Source organism: Nelusetta ayraudi, unplaced genomic scaffold, assembly GCF_046127955.1.
Source record: "Nelusetta ayraudi isolate G7.1 ecotype Tasmania unplaced genomic scaffold, CSIRO-AGI_Nayr_v1 ptg000100l, whole genome shotgun sequence".
NCBI classification, from domain to species: Eukaryota; Metazoa; Chordata; class Actinopteri; order Tetraodontiformes; family Monacanthidae; genus Nelusetta; species Nelusetta ayraudi.
This window is the reverse complement of record NW_027466150.1, coordinates 16,618-35,948: the sequence shown is the minus strand read 5'-3', so window position 1 is coordinate 35,948 and position 19,331 is coordinate 16,618. Positions and strand designations below refer to the sequence as shown.

The 19,331-nt window shown below is 48.6% G+C and overlaps 2 protein-coding genes and 1 long non-coding RNA gene across 3 annotated transcripts; 1 reads left to right on the top strand and 2 right to left on the bottom strand.

The window, feature by feature from the left end:
- Positions 1 to 1,127: 1,127 nt before the first annotated feature.
- Positions 1,128 to 2,902, bottom strand: chac1 (ChaC, cation transport regulator homolog 1 (E. coli)). Its single transcript, XM_076048376.1, has 3 exons — positions 2,205 to 2,902; positions 2,080 to 2,115; positions 1,128 to 1,983 (listed from the first exon to the last, which is right to left on the bottom strand). The coding sequence occupies exons 1-3, from the start codon at positions 2,373 to 2,375 to the stop codon at positions 1,600 to 1,602; spliced, it is 591 nt and encodes a 196-aa protein (XP_075904491.1). The 5' UTR covers positions 2,376 to 2,902; the 3' UTR covers positions 1,128 to 1,599.
- Positions 2,903 to 6,944: 4,042 nt separating this feature from the next.
- On the bottom strand, positions 6,945 to 17,062 carry dll4 (delta-like 4 (Drosophila)). Its single transcript, XM_076048378.1, has 11 exons — positions 16,469 to 17,062; positions 16,075 to 16,335; positions 15,638 to 15,695; positions 14,701 to 14,964; positions 11,841 to 11,901; positions 10,881 to 11,011; positions 10,529 to 10,698; positions 10,221 to 10,440; positions 9,002 to 9,746; positions 8,691 to 8,799; positions 6,945 to 8,266 (listed from the first exon to the last, which is right to left on the bottom strand). The coding sequence occupies exons 1-11, from the start codon at positions 16,520 to 16,522 to the stop codon at positions 8,261 to 8,263; spliced, it is 2,079 nt and encodes a 692-aa protein (XP_075904493.1). The 5' UTR covers positions 16,523 to 17,062; the 3' UTR covers positions 6,945 to 8,260.
- Positions 13,247 to 19,047, top strand: LOC142902995 (uncharacterized). The gene is made up of 3 exons (XR_012929164.1): positions 13,247 to 13,393; positions 14,403 to 14,450; positions 18,949 to 19,047. It is a non-coding gene; the product is annotated as an uncharacterized LOC142902995 (long non-coding RNA).
- Positions 19,048 to 19,331: the final 284 nt, after the last annotated feature.

Sequence of the window (19,331 nt, the reverse complement as noted above, 5' to 3'; positions counted from 1 at the left end):
CAAAATTTCAACTTTATTCTCAAAATGGAAACTTTATTTATTTTTTTTCTCTTCTTGTGGTCCTAATCCTCTTCTGCAGATCCTGGACCTTCTCGATGTTTTCAGTGTAGTTTTTTTTTCTTAAGGCTCCGTGTACTTTGCGGCTGTGCCAGGAGGATCTGCTCTACTTCACCGGCCACTTACTTAAATAGAAATGGACGAGCAGACCAGGCAATTTCATGTTGTCTAATTAGACATTCAAGAAAAATTTATCAAAAACTAAAGAGTATTGATGGCACAACATAGTGCAACCGCCATTGTAACGTTCCACTGCGGCCATGATTGATGGCGGCCTTCAATCTGTGGCTTTAATATTTTGGATTATTGACAAAGAAAATAGTTTTTTATGCTGATAAACTAAAGAATCCATGTAAAGAGGAAAGAGTTGCCAAAGATCCGAGAATCCAGCCCAATGCTGTGACGTCAATGGGGATAAATCAGTCAGTATATTTTCACATGGTCACATACTGGCAGCTGCCCAGAGTTCACCTCCACCAGAGACCTGGCAACTTGTTCCTCCTGGTACACTCTGACACGACCGTGGAGCAGACTGTAAACACAGGACTTCCAGGTCTGGGCTAGTTCCCGGCCACTGGTTATATAAGACCTGCACCCTACACACAGAAAGCCTCCACTTGAATCACGTCCAAGGTACACGTCGCCCCGGCCAATGTTTTTTTTGTGTTTGTTTTGGTTTTCTGAAGTGTTTGACGTATGGTTGCGTGTTGGTTCAAAAAAAATTGATTCCAAGTTGTAGATTCTACGTCAATCAAAACTTAGAGAAAAATCCCTGGAAAATTGGCCGTGCACCTGTTTTTTTGAGGAAGCCTGAAGTTCTGCACAGCTCTCAAACACCTCAAAGGCGATTCAAGCCTTTAAAGTGCATTTGGAAATTTCTCTAACTAAAGCTATTGCACTCTTTCGAGCACACCCACTAAAACCCACACCTTAGGCAAAGTGTAAAATTTCTCACTTTTTAACTTAAGCAGCCAGTTTTTCCTCTTCATCACAAAACTATGAGGTGTTTTGTGGAGAAAGTGACAAATATCCGGTTGTTGTTGAGAGGAAACAAGGCACAGACATCAAAATGGTTTCTTTTGCATTTTCTTTATTCTTTGCCTTCACCATTACACTTGATGACACCACTACAAGCACTTTAAGAACTGGTGTAGACCTTTCAAAACCAACAGCAGACATGCATGGCAAAAGGGTTCAAACACCACGAATCAATCAACCGTCTGTATGTAGTGGACGGATTCAATGCAAGAAAGAAAACTTTTTTTCATGGCATGAATGCAAATGTACTTTATGTACTTGAGGATTCTGAGAATGTGCAATGGACGTTACAGTAGTGTGATAAGGTCATGCTTCAGGAAACATTTAATATGCATTATATGGTTTGCTTTGGGGTTTTTTTTTCAAACCACCACCACCTCCTCCTTTCAAGCTATTCCAAGTAGACAGGACAGTACAATGCTTGATTACAGACAGGTGAAAAGCCTCGGCGCGCGTCGCCTTCACCATCTGCTCTACTAGCTGCTCAGGCGAGATGGTCAACTGCTACTGGACCCCCAACAGGTGAGCGACGACGGCGAGCGCCGCCGCCTCCACGGCGAACAGGTGGTGGTCGTCCACGTGCGGGCAGCTGCTCCTCATGAACTGGGCCAGGCGGAGCAGGTACTCCAGGTTGTGGCCCGTCTTGCCGCGGCACACCGCGATCTGGGCGCCGATCTCCTCCGGGCTGGCCGAGCCCAGGTAGAGGGGGTTGTCGGCCGTGGCGATGTAGAGCATCGCCTGCACCGGCGGCTGGCTCTCGTCGTCGGAGTGGAAATCCACCATCTTTGTGGAGTAGCCGCCGCACACCGTCTCGCGCACGTTCAGGTACTTGAGGGACTCCTCCACCTGAGCGCCCGTCACCTCGAAGGCCACGCCCCAGGTGCTCGCCTGCACGGAGAAGAAGAAGAAGAAGAAAAGTTGAATGGGAGGTCTGCAGCCTGCACGGCTTCTCCGAAACCGGAAGACGAAGGCCTTTCTACTTACGTCATCATCCTCGATAAGCGTCACCACTCTTCCGGGCTGTGGAAAGAAGGGAGAAATGTGTTAAGCCACGGACCACGCCCGAGGCAAGTAGTGCACAAGCAACACAGACACACCAAGCATCTTACCAACTGGTCGTTGCCGCGGTGGAAGTTGTCTCCGTGCCAAAAACGCCTCTTGTAGCCTTTCACGTAGCCGACCATACTCCTCCTGTACTTGAAGTCGGGCTTCCATACCAGGGAGCCGTAGCCGAAGATCCACAGGCTGGGCTTCCCCGTCACGATGTCTTGAGGCTTCATGGTGATCGATAAAAGTGTTGGCGACGTTCAAGATGAAATCGATGGGTCGATCTTCCTTCTTTTACTCTCTCTCTCTCTTTCCTTCTTTACGTTCGGATGGATGTTATCGGGGCTAGGTGGACTAGCTGGCTAGCGTTAGCTTCCTCCGGTCCAGCAGTAGCGGTACCGGTTGGCTCGCAGGTATACCGCGGACGGTACTGCTCGAGCCCAACTGCTTGGCAGTTGCGAAGATGGTAAATCGCGAGGGGTTTTGCCGTGCATAGTGCATTGCCATTGCATTAGTGTTGCCGCATTATGCCTTAAAAATCCATGGCAGCCGCTTGGGGCCTTCGGGTCGCTCGGGAAAAAAGGAGGGAAAGCGTTTTTGCCAGCTATATCGCTGGCAAGCTGGCGTTTGAATTAAAACCCTAACCGTTGAAAAAAAAAATAAAGTCGGGCTCAAGTTGAAGTTAAATCGATTGACTTTCAAGTTGGTCGCATCGGACGAACCGGCCGCTAATATTACGGTTTCCTTGATAACATGGCGACGCGGTGTCCTAGTATTTATATAACGCAGGGCAAAGGGCGATACCCTGCTGGTGTTATCGGCCAATTGAATTTCAGGGTTTGTTGGCCTCCCACATGACTTGGCCAATTGCGTTTCGGTGCGCTGAAAAAGGCGGGACGTAGAGCCAAACCAGTCCCCTCATTTGCTGAACGTTACTCTCCAACGCGCACCCGTCTTTAAACCCGATTGGGGGATTAGCCGATCAATTGGACGAGTCGATGGATAATTGGTTGTCTGTGCTGTCATTCAGTGTATATATTTTCATACTGTTGAGACCGATCCGGCTGATGCAACATTCCCGAGCGTTTCAGAGACCCCGAGAAGCAACACTGACGGACGTTGCATCAGACCGGATATAGGAGGCACGCCTTAAATGGTTAAAGTATCTTGTGTTCCACAAGACCTCGAGAAAATAAGGGGCGATTAAAAAATAAATGGAAAAAGCTTGTAAAATTACGAAATTACATTACAAAGTGTACACATGGAAAACGACAAATAAGCATGGATGGCAATAGAATTGTTGACGTTTGTTGCCGCTGAAGCATCTGACACCAAACTGTGAAAAATGACCCACTTACTTGTGTTTACAGCTCCACTGGCCAAATAAAGGTCACTTCCATTCTGGTATTCACCAAGACCCACTGGAACTGTGGAGAAAGTGTAGGTCAGGTCGGTGCGTTGCTTTTTGAGTTGTTGTTATTGGCCGTGTTTTTATTGCTCTTCCTTTTTTGGACACTTCCAAAATTGGATTAAAAATCTGATTTCAAATGAAATTGGCGCATAACTAGCCCAACAGGTACTTAAAAAACAACAACAACAACAACAACAAAAAAACCTCTATTAAACTTATTTTATTATTCACCCAACTTAAAAAAAAACCACACACTTAACATACTTCCAGTAGCCTGAGAAGACATGCTAAAGTGACAAAGTCCCCATAAACACAACGGCAACAGTAGACATATTAAGACAGATCAATGATCAGGAATGTTTGAATGAATGAAAAAAAAAAAAAAAAAAAAGATGCCCACCACTCCTGTTGGATCTGATATAGTGTTCTACCACCGGCTCATCTGTTCCCAATAGATAGATTATCTATAAATAGCTGGCATTATCTGCCTTGATAAGAGGTCAGACAGCTGTAGCAGGAGCTCTCCAAGAATCTAAAGCACAGGCACCATCCAGGCCTCGCAGCGGCCCATTTGTCACGCTTCCGAAGCTTTTATCCCACTACGACTGCGGCCTTCCATGTCTGTCCACTGGTTGAGCCTGCTGCCACATGATATCCAGGCCAAGCCACACAGACAAAAGTTCTTTTCATCCATCAGTGTGTTTTTACTTGCAACAATTTCCAAATTCAAAAGCAAATTTATTTTTTTCTGTGTTCTTATTGTTAACAGATCACCTCCCATTGAAAAATGTTGATTTAGTGCTCTTTTTATGACGTGTTAGCCTTTTTTGTGGCCGGGACAAAAAAAGAAAAGTAGTGGATTCCGAGAAACAGCCTCCAGTTTTGCGGGAGCTGGGAAGTTTTTTCAGGTATGTGAGCATTCTTTAGCAGGTCAGAGCTTGAGGTTGGGCCCTAAAAGAGGTTTTTGCTCCTTTCGTTTGCTGGTTTGAGCTAAACATTTGTTTTAAATTAAAGGCTGTAAAACAAACCAAAAAAAAGGGACAAAAATCCCGACGACTGTAGGAAGGCGGAGAAAGAGGTTGTTTGTGAGAAAGCTCAGATCCAGATTCCCGGGGACCGGGAATAACCTTTGATTGCTCTGAAATGTATTTTCTCCCAGTTCAGTTTTAAGTCCGAAGTCTATCGCTTTGTGCAGGATGCAGGATTCTTACTGACACCTAGTGTTAATTAATGAAACGAGCACAAGTGCAGCAGAGGGCGAGGCTGCACGTGCCGAAGGCTGTGTGGTGCGGCAGAATCGTTCCTAAAATCACAAAATCGTCCATCGGCCGCCGAGCAAAGTTCTGGATAAAGAAAAATCTCAAATCCGCTCCCTGATTTTCCATGCGTGTCACCAGTCGCACACATTCCACTCTCAGGATGCTGATTGCTGTGTTTGTGTTTTGCCCGCTTCTGTTTCGGAGTTGCTTCCTGGGAAAGAAAAGAAAAGGAAAGAAAAAAAGCCCACACAGTCATGTGGTTGACCGCAGAGAGCAATGCGTGACAAAAACCTGCTCTCGTGTTCTGCTCCTTTTTTTTTCTAATCAGGGGAGGAAACAGGAGCTGATGTCACAGGGTCACAAACAGGATGCTGTGATTTTTAACACAATGAGAACGCAGCGGAGACCCCGGAGGCCAAAGAGCAAAGCCCTAGCATGTGTTTGCAGCCTCCGTCCCAGCGCGTATGTGTATGTCCTCCCTCGTAAGGCGCGACCGTGACGGCGGTGGGAAGAAAGTGCTTGAGTTCTGTCGGGATGGGTCAGGTAGCAGACCCGAGCACTGGGGAGGTTGGGGGGAGTGGGGGGGGGGGGGAGCGCTTCCAGTCGGGTGATTAATTGGTGCGATAACAGGTTGTATGTTTTTCTTAAGCTTTGCGCTGGAACCTTATCTGAAGTTTTTCTTGCTTTTCAAATGGTGCACACAACAACACAAGATGAGGATGCCTAGGTCAACAGGCTGACAGGATGTGTGTGTGTGTGTGTCTGAATTCTTCGCTGAGTGTTGATTGCTGCTGATTAGGGGGTGTTGACTGTCTCAGGATTGCTGCAAAACCGGAGGCAGGGAAGTTTTTTTTTTTTGCACTGGAGAGAGCAGCAGTGACGCACGTTAGCGAGTTTGGCGCTTAACCGTTTGAGTTGCCCCCCCCCTGACCACCACCACCACCACCACCGCCACCCAACCCCACCCCCACCCACAGAGTGAGATTATCCAGACTGCACCGACGGCTTCGACATTCCGCCTTTTTTTTTTTCCTCCTTCCTTTTTAATTTATGTGGATTCATAGCAGATTCACTGGATCCCTTCTGGTTGTCTCACCCTCCCTGTGGTGCCAGGCCCTCCCACCTCAAACCCCCCCAGCACTGAACCGGGCAATGAAATATTGCTCTCCAGCCTCAAGGCGAGTGAGGCAGTTGGGGGAGTGCTGTGTGTGTGTGTGTGTGTGTGTGTGTGTGTGTGTGTGTGTGTGTGTGTGTGTGTGTGTGTATTTTTTAATGGGAGGAGGTCTTTGCACTCCGTGTGTCATGCACACGGGACAAGAGCCTGGCATATGCTGCTGTTTTTATGGCACCGCATACACACATCGGTGCTCCCCCCACGGCATCTGTTTGCTTGGCCAATTGAGTGTGTGTGTGTGTGTGTGTGTGTGTAAGAGCGAGGGAGAGAACACCATGAGAGGTGAGGTTGGTGCAGGGTGGGGGGGGCGGGGGTGCTCCCCTTTGCCCCGGTGCCTGGCTTTGTTTTGCCATTTCCAGCTCGAGGGGGGCGGTGTCTGTGGAAACGGATTTGAATTTCAAGCCAATTTAAGGGCCGCAGAGAGAGAGAGAGAGAGGGAAAAAAAAAAACGAGGGGGCGGTGAATGAGAGAGTGAGTGAGTGAGTGAGTGAGTGAGCGCAGCGGGGGAGCCAAAGGCGTTTCCAGGAATCGCTCACTACCGAGTGGCGTCTCCACGGTCGCTTTCGCTAACGTCCCCCCGCGTTTCAACATGACGTTCAGCATGCGGAGGGGAGCGGCTCGATTTTAAATTCATGAGGCTGTTCGCACTTGGGGAGGCGTGGCCGCGCTCGGGGATGGACCGCTGGGGGAGAATTTAAAAGGCGCAGTTCATGCAAAATTTCACCCGTTGACGAGATAATTTGGACCAATTTTATGTTTTTCTCATGTTTTTTTTTTTTTTTTTTTACAGTCTCTTGGGGGAAATTCAGATTTTTCGTGAAAAATCCCTTTAAACGTCTGACCTTGACTAAGAACAACACAGACACTCGTGCTCATCGTTTGTACTCACTTTCATTATTTAAAGACAACCTCAAAAAATAAGTCCCGCCTCCCCCAATTTCACCAATGTCAAATTAAAAACAGTTTTCCAGGAAGTTTTATTCTTCAGAAGCTTGGTCCTTATAAATATGCATTATATACAAAATAATATTATAAAACATATAAAGAGCAGTGTGTCATACTTAAATTAAACTCTGGAAATAATCATCATTTTAAAAAAATTACATTATTGGTTCTGTATTTGAAATTCATTATAGGCAGGCAGTGGTGTGACAGTCTCTTCTCAACACATTGAGTCTCTTTGTTTTTCTCAGTTGTGCTGCATAGGAAAAGGACACTTTTCTATGCAAACGTATTCCTTTCTCGTGGATCTTGCTGGCACGGTGCTGGCTATTGCGTTCTTGGTCTTCTCCTTTTATTTTATGTCCACAATGATTTAAAAAAAAAAAAGAGAGAGATCTCCTCCATTTTTTTTGTTTTGTTTTTCTTTTTTGTAGTGCAAATGATCCTAAAAACAGACAAGGGCACAAATTTCGCATCCGACCTGACCCCAACTCATTTAAGGCTTCTAGTGAATGAATTTTGGGCTGCATACAATCTTCACCGTGGCGTGGCCAAGTCCGACCGGTCAGTTCTTCATCTTGATTGACAGCTAACAGGTTTAGTTTTTCAGACATTCACAACTCTGCGAGGTTGGATTGTGATGCTGGGCGAGCAGACTCGTCTCTCGACCCTGAGTCTTGCATAGCAGGCGAAGATGGCGGGACTGTGTGTGTGTGTGTGTGTGTGTGTGTGTGTGTGTGTGTGTGTGTGTGTGTGTGTGTGTGTGTGTGTGGCGGGAGGGTCAAATCCTAGGCACCTTTTTTTTAAATTTTTTAAGCTGATTGGTTGGCTGTCAAAGTCCTCATGATTATCACAAAAAAGAAAAAAAAAAGGCTGGGTCATAGTCGAGGGGCGGTCGGTAATCCACCTTCAGTTCCTCCTCCAGTCCTGCGCGGCGGAGACTGGAAACAAACCGTCATCTCGTCGACACTTCAGTCTTGTGCACCTGGTGCAAACTGCGGTTTGTTTGTATTTGTATTTTTTTGCCGGTCACACTCGACAACTGTCACAACTGAGAGGTCCGAACGCTGTACATGTCTTGCATACAAACACTTGGTCGACCCTAAAGTTCGCTCGGTTCGCCGCTCCGTCCGTCCTGAAATCCTCCCGCGGAGCGGAAGCCGGAGTGTTTTCGCTTTCTCCAGTCCTCAAGTGTTCCAGAGCAGCAGTTGGACGTCTTAAACAATCTCCTCCGTCACTTCTCAGCGTTTTGTAAACAATCCAGAATGTGAAATTCTGCCTCGATTGTGTCTCCTTTTCCCGCGTTCCTTCGATTCCCGACCCGCTGACTCTTTATACCTGCGGGGACAATAGCCAGAGGGAGGAATTAAGAGTGGAAATTGCGTAGAGCAACAGTCGCGCAGCTGACGTCTCTCTCGAGTGTTTTCGCAGCGCGAGCGTAACGTTTTTCCTGGCTGATACATTCCGCTTTATGCCACGGGCGCTAAGGCATAGCACCTCTGAGACCGAGCTGAGCCAAACATGTGCGAGGACTCATAACAAGTCCAGGATTTTTAGGTCATCGTGTGGCCAAGATAAAGAATGGGGCCGGCCTAATTTATGGCGCTCCATACGTGAAGGCTCATACTGAAGGAGTCAACAGAAAATAGCTGCGTCCGCTGTCACCGTGCGTGAAGGACGGCGCACTTGGGACAACGGGATGCATTTCAAGTAAAGTCAGATACTTCTTAATATGATCATTATTATTTTTCTCTGGACTTACCTCTGTTGCTATGGCGCATTCCCTCCTCTCCTCCCCTATGACAAATACCGACTGGTACATGGAGTCTCTGGAGGAACATATCGTTGATATCCTACACTCTGGCTTTTCACTGCGAGACACAAATCACACGTTGTGTTAACAGCGGAAGCGAGGCAAATGGAGAGCTCTTGTTGGTGGTGTATATAAACTGTATGTGAGTGAAGAATGTGGGGGCCTTCGTGCAATCACTGGGCGGCAGCATGCATCAATCTAAAGTTACATTTTAAGGCCATAAAGGAAGATTTGTGCAGGTTTGATGCGGTTCCTCTCACCTGTACATTCGACTCAAGGGCACTTTGTCCTCTAAACATTTGTCATAAATAAGACTTTTCTCCTCATGGGACTTTTCGTCCTTGAACTCCTTGGACTTGGAGTGGTACGAGTCCAAGTGGTAGTTCTTGTGGATAAAGTTCGACTTCTCCGAGTCGCAGTCCACCTCCAGGCCGACCTTGTGGTTGGTGTTCTTGAGCTGGGAGGCCGGGATCAGGTTGTCCCGCTGGACGCTGGAGCAGTTGTTCATGGTCTCCGAGTCCAAGTGGTCCCTGCGGGCCTGCTGCCGGTGGATGTGCCTCAGGGCCAAACCCACCATGCAGAGGAGCACCAGCAGCGCCACCAGGCCCACGGCCAGGGACACGGCCGCCCACTGGAAGCCGTCCTGGATCTCCCCCTTGGCCACCGGGGAGGTGACTGAGGCGAAGAACTCGCAGTGGGGCCCCGTGAAGCCTGCCGCACACGTGCACGTCGCCGGGGGGCTCCCGGGGCCGAGGCCCCCGCCGGTGCAGTGGCCCCCGTTGAGGCAGGGCCGGTGGGAGCACTCATCCAGGATCCTCTCGCAGTTGCGTCCGGTGTATCCCGGGGGGCAGGCGCAGGTGTAGTCGTTGATCCGGTCCTGGCAGGTGCCGCCGTTGAGGCAGGGGTTGCCGGCGCACTCGTTGACGTTGATCTCGCAACGCTGGCCGGTGAAGCCGGCGCGGCAGTTGCACATTCTCACGCCTCCGTGGATTGCGCACAGGCCGCCTGCAAAGAGGGAGGGAAGGGGGATCAGAAGAGAAGAGGTTGGTGTTGACAAGCGCGGCAAACCTTGCACGCCGAAAGGATCGAGCCGCTAAGCTGCTGCAAAATTCGGAGAGAACACGATCTCCCTGAAGACCCTCACATGCTTCAAATATCTCCTCATATCTGAAAGCCGCTGCTTATTGTTCTCCCCGCAACAGACCCTGGGCTCCCCTGTGTGTTTACGGCTGGGCAGAAATCGAGACTCGCTGGACGGTCGTCAACAGAACCGGGCCGAAGAGGCGTTTTTACAAGACGGCGTTCCGAGCTGCCCGAGTGTTTATACGACGAGGACAATAGACGCCGAGTTCCCACCAATTCCTGTTGTTCCCTCCCCTCCAACTCTGCTTCCAGTTGCAAGAATTTAAAGAGGGGTGGGGGGAGCAAGGGGAAGTCGAGGGTGGGGCAAGGGGGGCTGGGGTGGAGGAAGAGCCGTACCATTAGCGCAGGGAAGCGTGGTGCACTTGTCCACCCTCTTCTCGCAGTTGCGTCCGGTGTAGCCGAGGGGACACTCGCACATGTAGCTGCGGCCGTTGTCCTTCTCCCAGCACTTGCCGCTGTGGAAGCACGGCTGGTCGGCGCACGTCAGCTGGCTGTGCTCGCAGTGGGCGCCCTCGAAGCCCGCCGGGCACGTGCACATGTAGCCGCTCTCCAAATTCTGCCAGAGGGGGATCGCGAGAGACAAACGTTAAGATTCGCGGTTCCTCCTCCCGCCAACCGAGGAACTCGCCTGTGTTCACACTCACGGTGCATAAGCCTCCGTTGCGACAGGGGTTGCTGTCGCACTCCTGCATCTCCAGCTCGCACTTGACCCCCGTGTACCCCGGCAGGCAGGTGCAGGTGTAGCTGCCCTGCCCCGTGTTCATGCAGGTGGCGCCGTTCTCACACGGATGGTGGTGGGTGCAGAAGTTCAAGTCTGCGGCGGAGACAAGAGTTTTTGTTTAGGCAGAGGAAGAAAGGCGACGATGATGCTTGCAAATCTGAGGACATTTAAAGGCCAAGTGCGTAATTTTTTTTAGCATCTGTTGGAAATAAAATATCGATATGAGAGCATCTTTTAAAGACGACGTGGTCAAAGTTGTGCGATTGCGTTCTCACCTTGGTCACACAACAGGCCTCCCCAGCCTTCCTGACAGTGGCACTGCCACGGCAGTTGGCAGGTGCCGTGCTTGCACGCCGGGTACTTCTTGCACTCGTCGCAGAATGTGCCCTGCCAACCGTCTCGGCATCTGCAAAGAGGATGATTGGAGAGGATGTTTGACTGAGCGCCTCACACTGGACGTTTCAGAGCTGATCTGTCTGATCTTTTTGAGTATCTCCAAGTTAAGATCAATGAAACATTCAATCATTCTAGACTATATGAGGAAATGAGAACATATTTTAGATGCTGTTGCCGGTAAGAAGGAATTAACTCAAATCAAAGTGTAAATGTGAAATGTTTTCATTTAGTTTCCTGGCATGTTTTCCAAGTCTCATTGTGTGGCTGCTTTGACAAACCACAAGTCTCAGATTTATTTTCAGTGTTTCCCACATTTTTGTTTGTTGCGCAGAGGGCCGGATCGCAGCTTTCCGTCCTGTTTCGTGCGTTTCTATTGGGTTCGACCTCGATTTGAGTTTGACTCGGCCGTGATGGATCAGCGTATGAAACAGAGGGCAAAACGGGAATGGTTTAGGAATCGCTCGCACGCAGCCAGAGCGTGTGGGAATCGTCCACGGTGGCGAGTGACCAAAGTAAGTGAGTGAGCGAGACAGAGCAGTGACAAGAGGGAACATGGGAAGCAGGGAGGTCAGCGTGTGACGCAGTGAGTCTCTCTGAATAAATATGATCAGAGAAAAATTTGTTTGAGTAAATGCCAGAAGGAAAATATAGAAATAACCCCTCTGTCTGATTAATTATGTTGAAGATTATCTGGGCCTGGCATTGATCGATAAACCGCTAAAAGACTTGTGCGCTCCGTGTAGATGTGACTTGCACAATTCCAAAATCCCTTCTATCTGCTTCCTGCAGAAAAGCCAACAGTTATTTCGGCGCTGGGTGGGATAATTATTCATACTCACATGCACTCGCCAGGTTTGGAGCAGTTTCCGTTCCTCTCGCTGCAGCCCTCCAGACAGATCGCTGTAGAAGAATGAACAAAAACACAGTCAGGGAGCCGCTCGTGTTTTTCCATGCTTCTCCAGTTGGTTCCTGCTCTGCACCATCATTTCCGAGGCATTGATACTGGCACTCTTGTAACACGGTGTTAGAGTGAAATCTGCTGTTGCTAGGTTGGCCGCCCTCGCTCATCCCACTGACTGGAGACTATAAATGGAACGCTCCCCCTGCTTTTCAGTCTTGATTAAAGAAAAATAAAGTCTCCGGGTGAGTCAAAATCAATTTAGGGTTTCACTTTGTGAAATGTTGGTCTTTTTAGCTTATTGCTTTTGGACAAGTGAGACGTTCAAACGATCAAGCCATTTTAGAATACTGAAAATTCATACACCCATTACTTTGACTGTTTATGTCTTAATTCCAATTGATCATTTAATGTGATTCAAACTCATATCCTGTGACTTTTAAACAAATTGCAACTTTTCCATCTTGCAATTTCAACTCAGTTTCACCCTTCTATGGCATAGTTTTAACTAATCACCCTTGGCATTGTTTTCCTCCATCAAAGCTGATGATACATGTGTTCCACTGCTGGGAAATGGACCTCTCTATACGCGCAGCCAACAGGGATCCTATACGTCCTACACGCAGGGGGCCTCAACCTTGAAGCTTAACATTTGATCTAAACGTGGCCGCGCAGGCACCACACCCCCTGCTGCCCGCGCCCGCCCCGCATTCACAAGAGGGGGCACGGACGGGCCTCGGTGGAGAGGGCGTTCGTTTGTTCCCGCTTCTCAAAGTGGTACCGGGTGGGCTCGCATGACACTGATTCGCGGGGCAACATATCAGGCGGCTGACGGTAAGCGGCCGGTTTAAGTCCTGGAACAGATGCTCGCTCTCAATAGCAGACAGCTGTCACCATTGTTGTTTGCGGTCTGCCGCGGCCATATTTGCAGCTGCCACTGCCTGCACGCCCAACAATGGAGGGCGACGACGACGACGATGGTGATGGTGGTGGTGGCGGAGGGAGGGGAAAGCAGTGGGTGGGATGGTGGTGGTGGAAGGTGGGAGGTGCCATCGATGGCGCGTGGCGGATAATAATGACGCGATTAACCTTGGCGCGTGCAGTCGGCCGCGCTTCTCGAGTCACCTCCCGCTCGCTCGGCAACCGCCCCCCCCCCACCCCCTCCCGCCAGATTAAGTTACCGGACACGCGCTGTACAGCGTTAAAGACGGTAGTAAAAGACACTCACGCACGCACACATTAGCACGCGCCGTTTAAAAAGGCGGGAGGCGTCGTGACTCGTGCCAGACAAGCGACGCACCAGGTGTGTCTCTAATTAGAAACGTTGTCACCGGAAGTGGTCGAGACACTTTTGCGCTGAAGCGCCGAGTTTGTGCCGTCGTTCCCAATTGCCGTCACCGTGGTTACGGCATGTTTACCCCGGATACACGTGTGTGCGGCGTTCACTGCACCTTTAAATTACCGCCGTGTTAAAAAGGCATTGATTGAAATGGGGTGAGCACACAAGCTAACGAAAAAAAGACTCTCTCTCTCTCTCTCTCTCTCGCTCGCTCGCTCTCCCTCCTTTTTTCTCTCCCTCAGTGTGAACGAATTCAATCCAGGCCTGAACATAATTTTAAAACATTTGGAAACCACGTTTGAGCGCAGGCCTGGAATTCATCATCTTGTTCATTTCCACTTAAAATGAGAATAAATTCAACGTTAACTGCAGCACAGTCACATACTAGCCATGCGCTTGCTTATGTTTGTTCACCATCTTAGGCTGTGTCCACTCAAATGCTCTGGGCTTGTTTAGGTTAATGCATAGAAGTGGCCGCGTGAGACAGGAGGGGGAAATTATAGTGTCTGACGGCTGCCTAATCCGTCTTTCTCATGTATATTTTCTATAGTCACTGACGATTGATGCCCCTATAATTGTGACATGTGAGCCCATCTGGTTAGAATTTTGCGCCACGGTTAAAATAGCACATGCCAATTTCTCTTTCACCACCCGGTGACGTGAATGACAGATCCGCTGTCACCGGCGTGGTCGTATATCCGGCACATGGTAGCCATTACTCTCACGGTGCCTCTCTCTGATCAACTCTTTGATTAATATGTTTTGGTGAAAAAAGGGGAGGAGTAGGGATCCTTGGCACTATGGAGCTGGGTGGCATCGGGCCGCCCCATAACGTGGGAGCCCATTCAGAGCGCCACGGAAGCAGTGGCGAATGATTTAACCGAGAGGGTTTTTTGCACAAGTATAATGTGCCTGTTGTGATGCTAAGCCGTCTGTGTCACAACCCATATTCAATGAGCGCTCACAAAAACCACAATTGCACATTAGAATGAGAAACGCTCTTCGCACCAAAATTGTAGACCAGATGTGCCAGACATTCTGTGCCGTCATGTTTTGTAACAGCATCCGGCGTCTTGTGGCCTTGAAATGATGACCCATGGGAAACGGTATAGCTGAGCAATTGCTAATATCTTCTGCTTGTTGTTGTTTCCCCCCCCCCCCTAGGATCTACACCATGACGCAGACCAGAGCTGATGGTAGCAGAAATTTAAGGTAAGTGGTGAACTCAACAACCCCAAAACACCCAAAAGCACACCAAATGAAATAAACCAGCAATGAAACCGAAGGTTTCTTTTGGTTGAGTGTCATTTGCAAGAGGTTTTACAAGCAAACCAAGGTAAACTGAACATGCAGAGAGGCTTAGAATAATGCACAACACCAAAATCTCCCTTTGAACTGTAAAGGAAGTGAGACCAGCTAACAGGTGAGTCCGTACAGTTTTAACTAGAGTGTTGCCGCTTACGTTCTTCGCAGTATTTCCCTTTCCAGCCAGCCAGACAGGACAGCTGCCCCTCACGGTTGCAGGTGTAGTGGCCGAATCGGTCGTCTCTTGGCGTGCATTTCTTGGAACAACTTTCCCCATAGTAGCTGTCGTTGCATATGAACCGATAGGAGTATCTCAGCTCCGACTGCTTTCCCGTCTGCATGTCCTGAGTCCATGCGGTTCCCACACCCAGCTGCCTTTGGATGGCAAAAAAGCTAATCAGTAACTCTGGGTTGCTGGTATCTGAAAGGGAGGAAAAGACAAGGGGGAAGTTGATTATAATGTGGTGCATGTAACCCATTTAAATACACGTCGATGATGGCTTTATTTCATTGTGAATGACTCTTCACTTTGGAATGTCCATACATCTCAGTGTTCCAGGTTGCATCGCTTATCACGTCCCATACAAATTACATGAAAGATAAACTCAGGTTGAAATTTCCTCTTTCTTTCGCTCAGCAAAAACATTCCCAGGCCCAGACCCACTCTTCCAAAGGGCGGAACAGAGCAAGGTGTAAAATACAGGAAGATGCAGTCAGGGCTTTTTGGCAGGCGCTGCGTATTCTCACCAAAGCCCAGAGCTCTTTCCCACGCCAAAAATAAACCGGAGGAAGTCCAATTGTATTGGGTATAAGAATGAAAAAGGTGTTCTGAAGTTCACAACAAAGCGTGAATAAGGCGTGAAAATTAGTGAAATCATGAAAACAACATGAGTGAGGTGGAGAGGAAAATGTTGAGGAGCTGGTGTGTATTGATGATGTGCCCCCCCCTCCCCCCACCCTCCGTGCCTTCTTTTGTTGTTTGCATTTTTTTCTGCGTTTATCCCTGCAAAATGGGAAGCGGGGCTTTGCAAAGAATCGCGTGTGAATGTACAGACAGAGCTCCCTCCTGTGGTAAAACTAAAAATTGCACTTACCTACAGGTAGATTTCCATAAGGTGAATGCCAGGCTTCAATTATTAATGAAAATGACCCCTGAGGAGAAAACACAGTTGGTTAATTGATATCCCCATGTACTAGTTTAGCAGGGATCACAGCTGAGCTCAGAAATTCAAGAAAGCCTACTGATGTTTTCCTTTCCTTATTTTGCATTTGACAGGCTATAAATTGTCCAAAAAGACTCAGTTTAATATAGTTTATGGACGAATAAGTGCAGAATTTCATAAAACTCCCGATTTTTCTTTATTTGCAAGAAGTATCGCAGCAGTCCAGTTTGTCAACCGACGCTGTTACCTAATGATATGGATTAGCAGCGCTGGCCAGCACTCGGTGCGCTCCCGAGACGCACAGCAGACGCCCGAGAGACGGGCGCTGAGCCCGTGGCTGTGATGAAAACAAAACGCGCTGCGCTTACCGGCCATCCGAAGTTGAAGGGTATCTGAATGGGTGCGGGTAAAGTGCCACTGTCCTTGGCGCTGAAAGAGTTCGTGCCCAGCACCGCTGTCATTGTCCTCCCAAAGATGCAGTCACCGGGCGAGACCACCGCCTGGTAGTTCTTCAGGCAAACCTTGAAATAAGTCCTGCAGTTGGGCTTGCACGCGTCCCCGTTGGCCAGCAAGCCCTTGTGGTTTTTAAATTCGTGCAGGTTGAGCTCAAAAACGCCGGATCCGAGTGCCTAAAACGAGAAAGAAAATGCTATAATAAAGCGTATTCTAATAATAATTATAATAATAATTAAAAACGGTTAATTATTTGCTTTCGGTGAAGTGACCACGCCACCGACTTCTTTTTCCATCTTCCCTGCGTACCTGTGATATCAACGTGGTGCTGAATGCGATGGTAAAGGTGAACCAAGCTGCCATCCTTCTCGCTTCTCCAGGGCAGCCGCGTCACCGAACCAAGCAAATCCTCCCCTGGTCCAAAGTGTATGCGCACCAAGGTAAACAAACCAGGAGGAGAAAAACAAAAAACACCTTTAAAACGTATAAATCCCTCTTATTTGTCCTCTCCAAGGAGTTCTCCCCTTTATTTAGTTCCTCTCTGTCGTGCGTCAAAAAAGCGTCTTCGCGAAAAATTTCCAAGTTATCCAAAAGGGTGAAGGAGAAAAACCTATATCCACAACGGTGCGCGTCTCAGCGGGCGTCCCTTCCTCTGCATGGTCCTGTTACTCCACAATGGTCGCTCGGCGGGTGTGTGCGCGCGCGTCTCTCTCTCTCTCTCTCTCTCTCTCTCTCTCTCTCTCTCTCTCTTTCTCGCCCTCCCTCCCTCTCTCTCTCTCTCGCTCTCTCTCTCTCTCTCTCTCGCACACACACATACACACACGCGCTCTCGCACGACTTGTTTTGGGTGCCCGGGAGGAGTCGGTGCGTCAAGTGCGCCACGGACGTTCGCAGCTCGCCTTATTACTCGTGAATGAACCGCGGCGCGTCTCCTCCCACATATATAGACTTGCACGGCGCTCCGCTCATTACATAAACCGCCCGTCACACCGCTGACCCCGCCCACTCTGCATATTCAACCCCCCCTTCCCCTTTCCAGTCCAACAATTATCCAGATTTAATACCCACTGGCACCGCGGCTCGCCGTCCACCACGGATACTGGGCGATTATTAACAAGCCGGAACATCTGTTGACTTATTATTTTTTTTTTTTAAACGGACGGAAACTTTCAAGATGAGAAGCACGGATTCAATTATCGGTTCCACTCAATTGCACGCCTAATTAGTCCTTTAGCATTTTCGAGTTGAGGCCGTGCGCGCCATAGTTCCTCTGGGACCCCTTCTCTCTCTCTCTCTCTCTCTCTCTCTCTCTCTCTCTCTCTCTCTCTCTCTCTGTAAGGACTCCGGCGTGCATCTTTCACCCATGGTGGGGGCACAGTTGAGTGGGTGAGACCCGGTTGGCATCGCCTCAAAAGACGAGCACGAAAATAAAAGATGTAATTAAAAAAAAAAAAGTCTACCAAAATAAAATGTTAATTCATTGCTTAAATATGTTTATATGTTCTCATTGTTGTTGCACCAAGAGGCAAAACATAATGTTGAATTCCACACAAGCTATTTTGACTGTATCACTGAATTAAAACGCACACTCACTTTTACGCACTAACACAATCATAGTTGGTCGGTGCGTCCAAACTCCTCTCCACATGCCTTTTCGGTGCATGTGTGTGTGCGAGCGCTCTCATCGTGTCGGCGGCGCGTGTCCCCCTTGCTCCGTGCCCACCCACCCATATGCGTTACGGCTTTTTTAGTGGCAGCGTGCCTCCCATTGTTGCGGCGCGTGTCCTCTCTCGCCCTCATGCGGGTGTAGAGTGCGGGACGGCAGCGCTGACTATTCAGCTGTATGCAAATTGGCCCCCCGCCCTCCTTTCCCCCCCGGCTGTTCCTTCACACACACACACACACACACACACACACACACACACACACACACACACACACACACGTCTGCACGCGTTTTACCTGCACCCGCACAATGACTTTATTCTCTCCCGTGTAGTCTTGGCTGCTGGATGGGGGATGCCCCACAGCACCCACTGTGCTTTTTCCACATCAGATGAAAAAAATAAATAATTTAATTGCTGTTAAATCGTTTGTGCTGTGAACATTATTTCCACTACCACAAATAACTGTGCACACGCCCGATTAGGCGATTAGGGGAAGATGTTATTAAGGCAACACAATTACGCACCTTATTCCCTTCAATTACTTTTATTTTCCTTACTTCTGGGAAATAGTTCCCATCAAAACAACCCCAGAGGACGCGGTGAAATAAAAGTAAATCTTGAGGCAAGAAGCCGAATAAACACAGGAGTGGCTTGAATTCAGCCGACACATCATCTCCTTCCCCCGGCCGGCGTTCTCCACTGTACGCATGGCTTGCTTTTGATAATCTGATTGGTTGTGTTTGTCACTCGATCGCCCGTGTCTCTCCCATTTACCATCTGGTGGGAGACTGGCAGCCCAGCGCACCGTTTTGTATCGTCTGTTCACGGAGAGGACGAGCCAATTTTCCTCCAACCTGTTCATCTAAATTCTCCCTGGCATCCGTCATCAGTTAGAACCGCACTGTGTACACTCCTGTCATAACTGGGATGTGATGTATAATTTTTTTGTAATTGTACCCTTTGAACAATGGGAGATGTGACTATATGTGCAGACGACGGTTAATTTTCTAGTGAAGATCAATGAACACAATTAAAAACTCTGAATTATGTTTTTTGTTGATGTAAAAGCTCCCTTTTTTTTTTTTTTAGCAATAATATATTTTGCACAATTTCTTATTTCAGAGGTCCTCCATTCGCCTCACATGCTTGTTTTTGGACTGTGGCAGGAAGCCAGGAGTAAACCCACGCAGACACAAACTCCACACAGAAAGGCCCCAGGTGAGTGCAGGAGGAAGCAGGTATAGAAAATAGCTGGTCAGTGAGCTCCCCCCAAATAATAACAGCCCATTGTTCATCTCGTGCGCTTGCTCCGCTTTTCATGAACTGTGTGTTAAGCACCCATTCAGCCCTTTGAGAAGTCACAAAGTGCACTGAAACCTTTCCCCACTTAGCCAGGTGTTCATTCTGCCCTTTGAACACGCACAAGGCCAATGAGTAAATATATATCAATTTTAGCAGAAGCTTAAACTGGGCATTTAAGGTGGTAGTAAACAAAGGACTCAGAT

What these genes read in the sequence shown, in the direction of transcription:
- dll4 (XM_076048378.1), bottom strand. Translation starts at nt 16,522, where the DNA reads ATGGCAGCTTGGTTCACCTTTACCATCGCATTCAGCACCACGTTGATA. An exon ending in AGGCCTGTTGTGTGACCAAG is followed by an intron (nt 10,699 to 10,880) that starts GTGAGAACGCAA and finishes TCTCCGCCGCAG; the next exon opens with ACTTGAACTTCTGCACCCAC. An exon ending in GCAACGGAGGCTTATGCACC is followed by an intron (nt 10,441 to 10,528) that starts GTGAGTGTGAAC and finishes CCCCTCTGGCAG; the next exon opens with AATTTGGAGAGCGGCTACAT.
- chac1 (XM_076048376.1), bottom strand. Translation starts at nt 2,375, where the DNA reads ATGAAGCCTCAAGACATCGTGACGGGGAAGCCCAGCCTGTGGATCTTC. An exon ending in ACCGCGGCAACGACCAGTTG is followed by an intron (nt 2,116 to 2,204) that starts GTAAGATGCTTG and finishes TTCTTTCCACAG; the next exon opens with CCCGGAAGAGTGGTGACGCT. An exon ending in CGCTTATCGAGGATGATGAC is followed by an intron (nt 1,984 to 2,079) that starts GTAAGTAGAAAG and finishes TTCTCCGTGCAG; the next exon opens with GCGAGCACCTGGGGCGTGGC.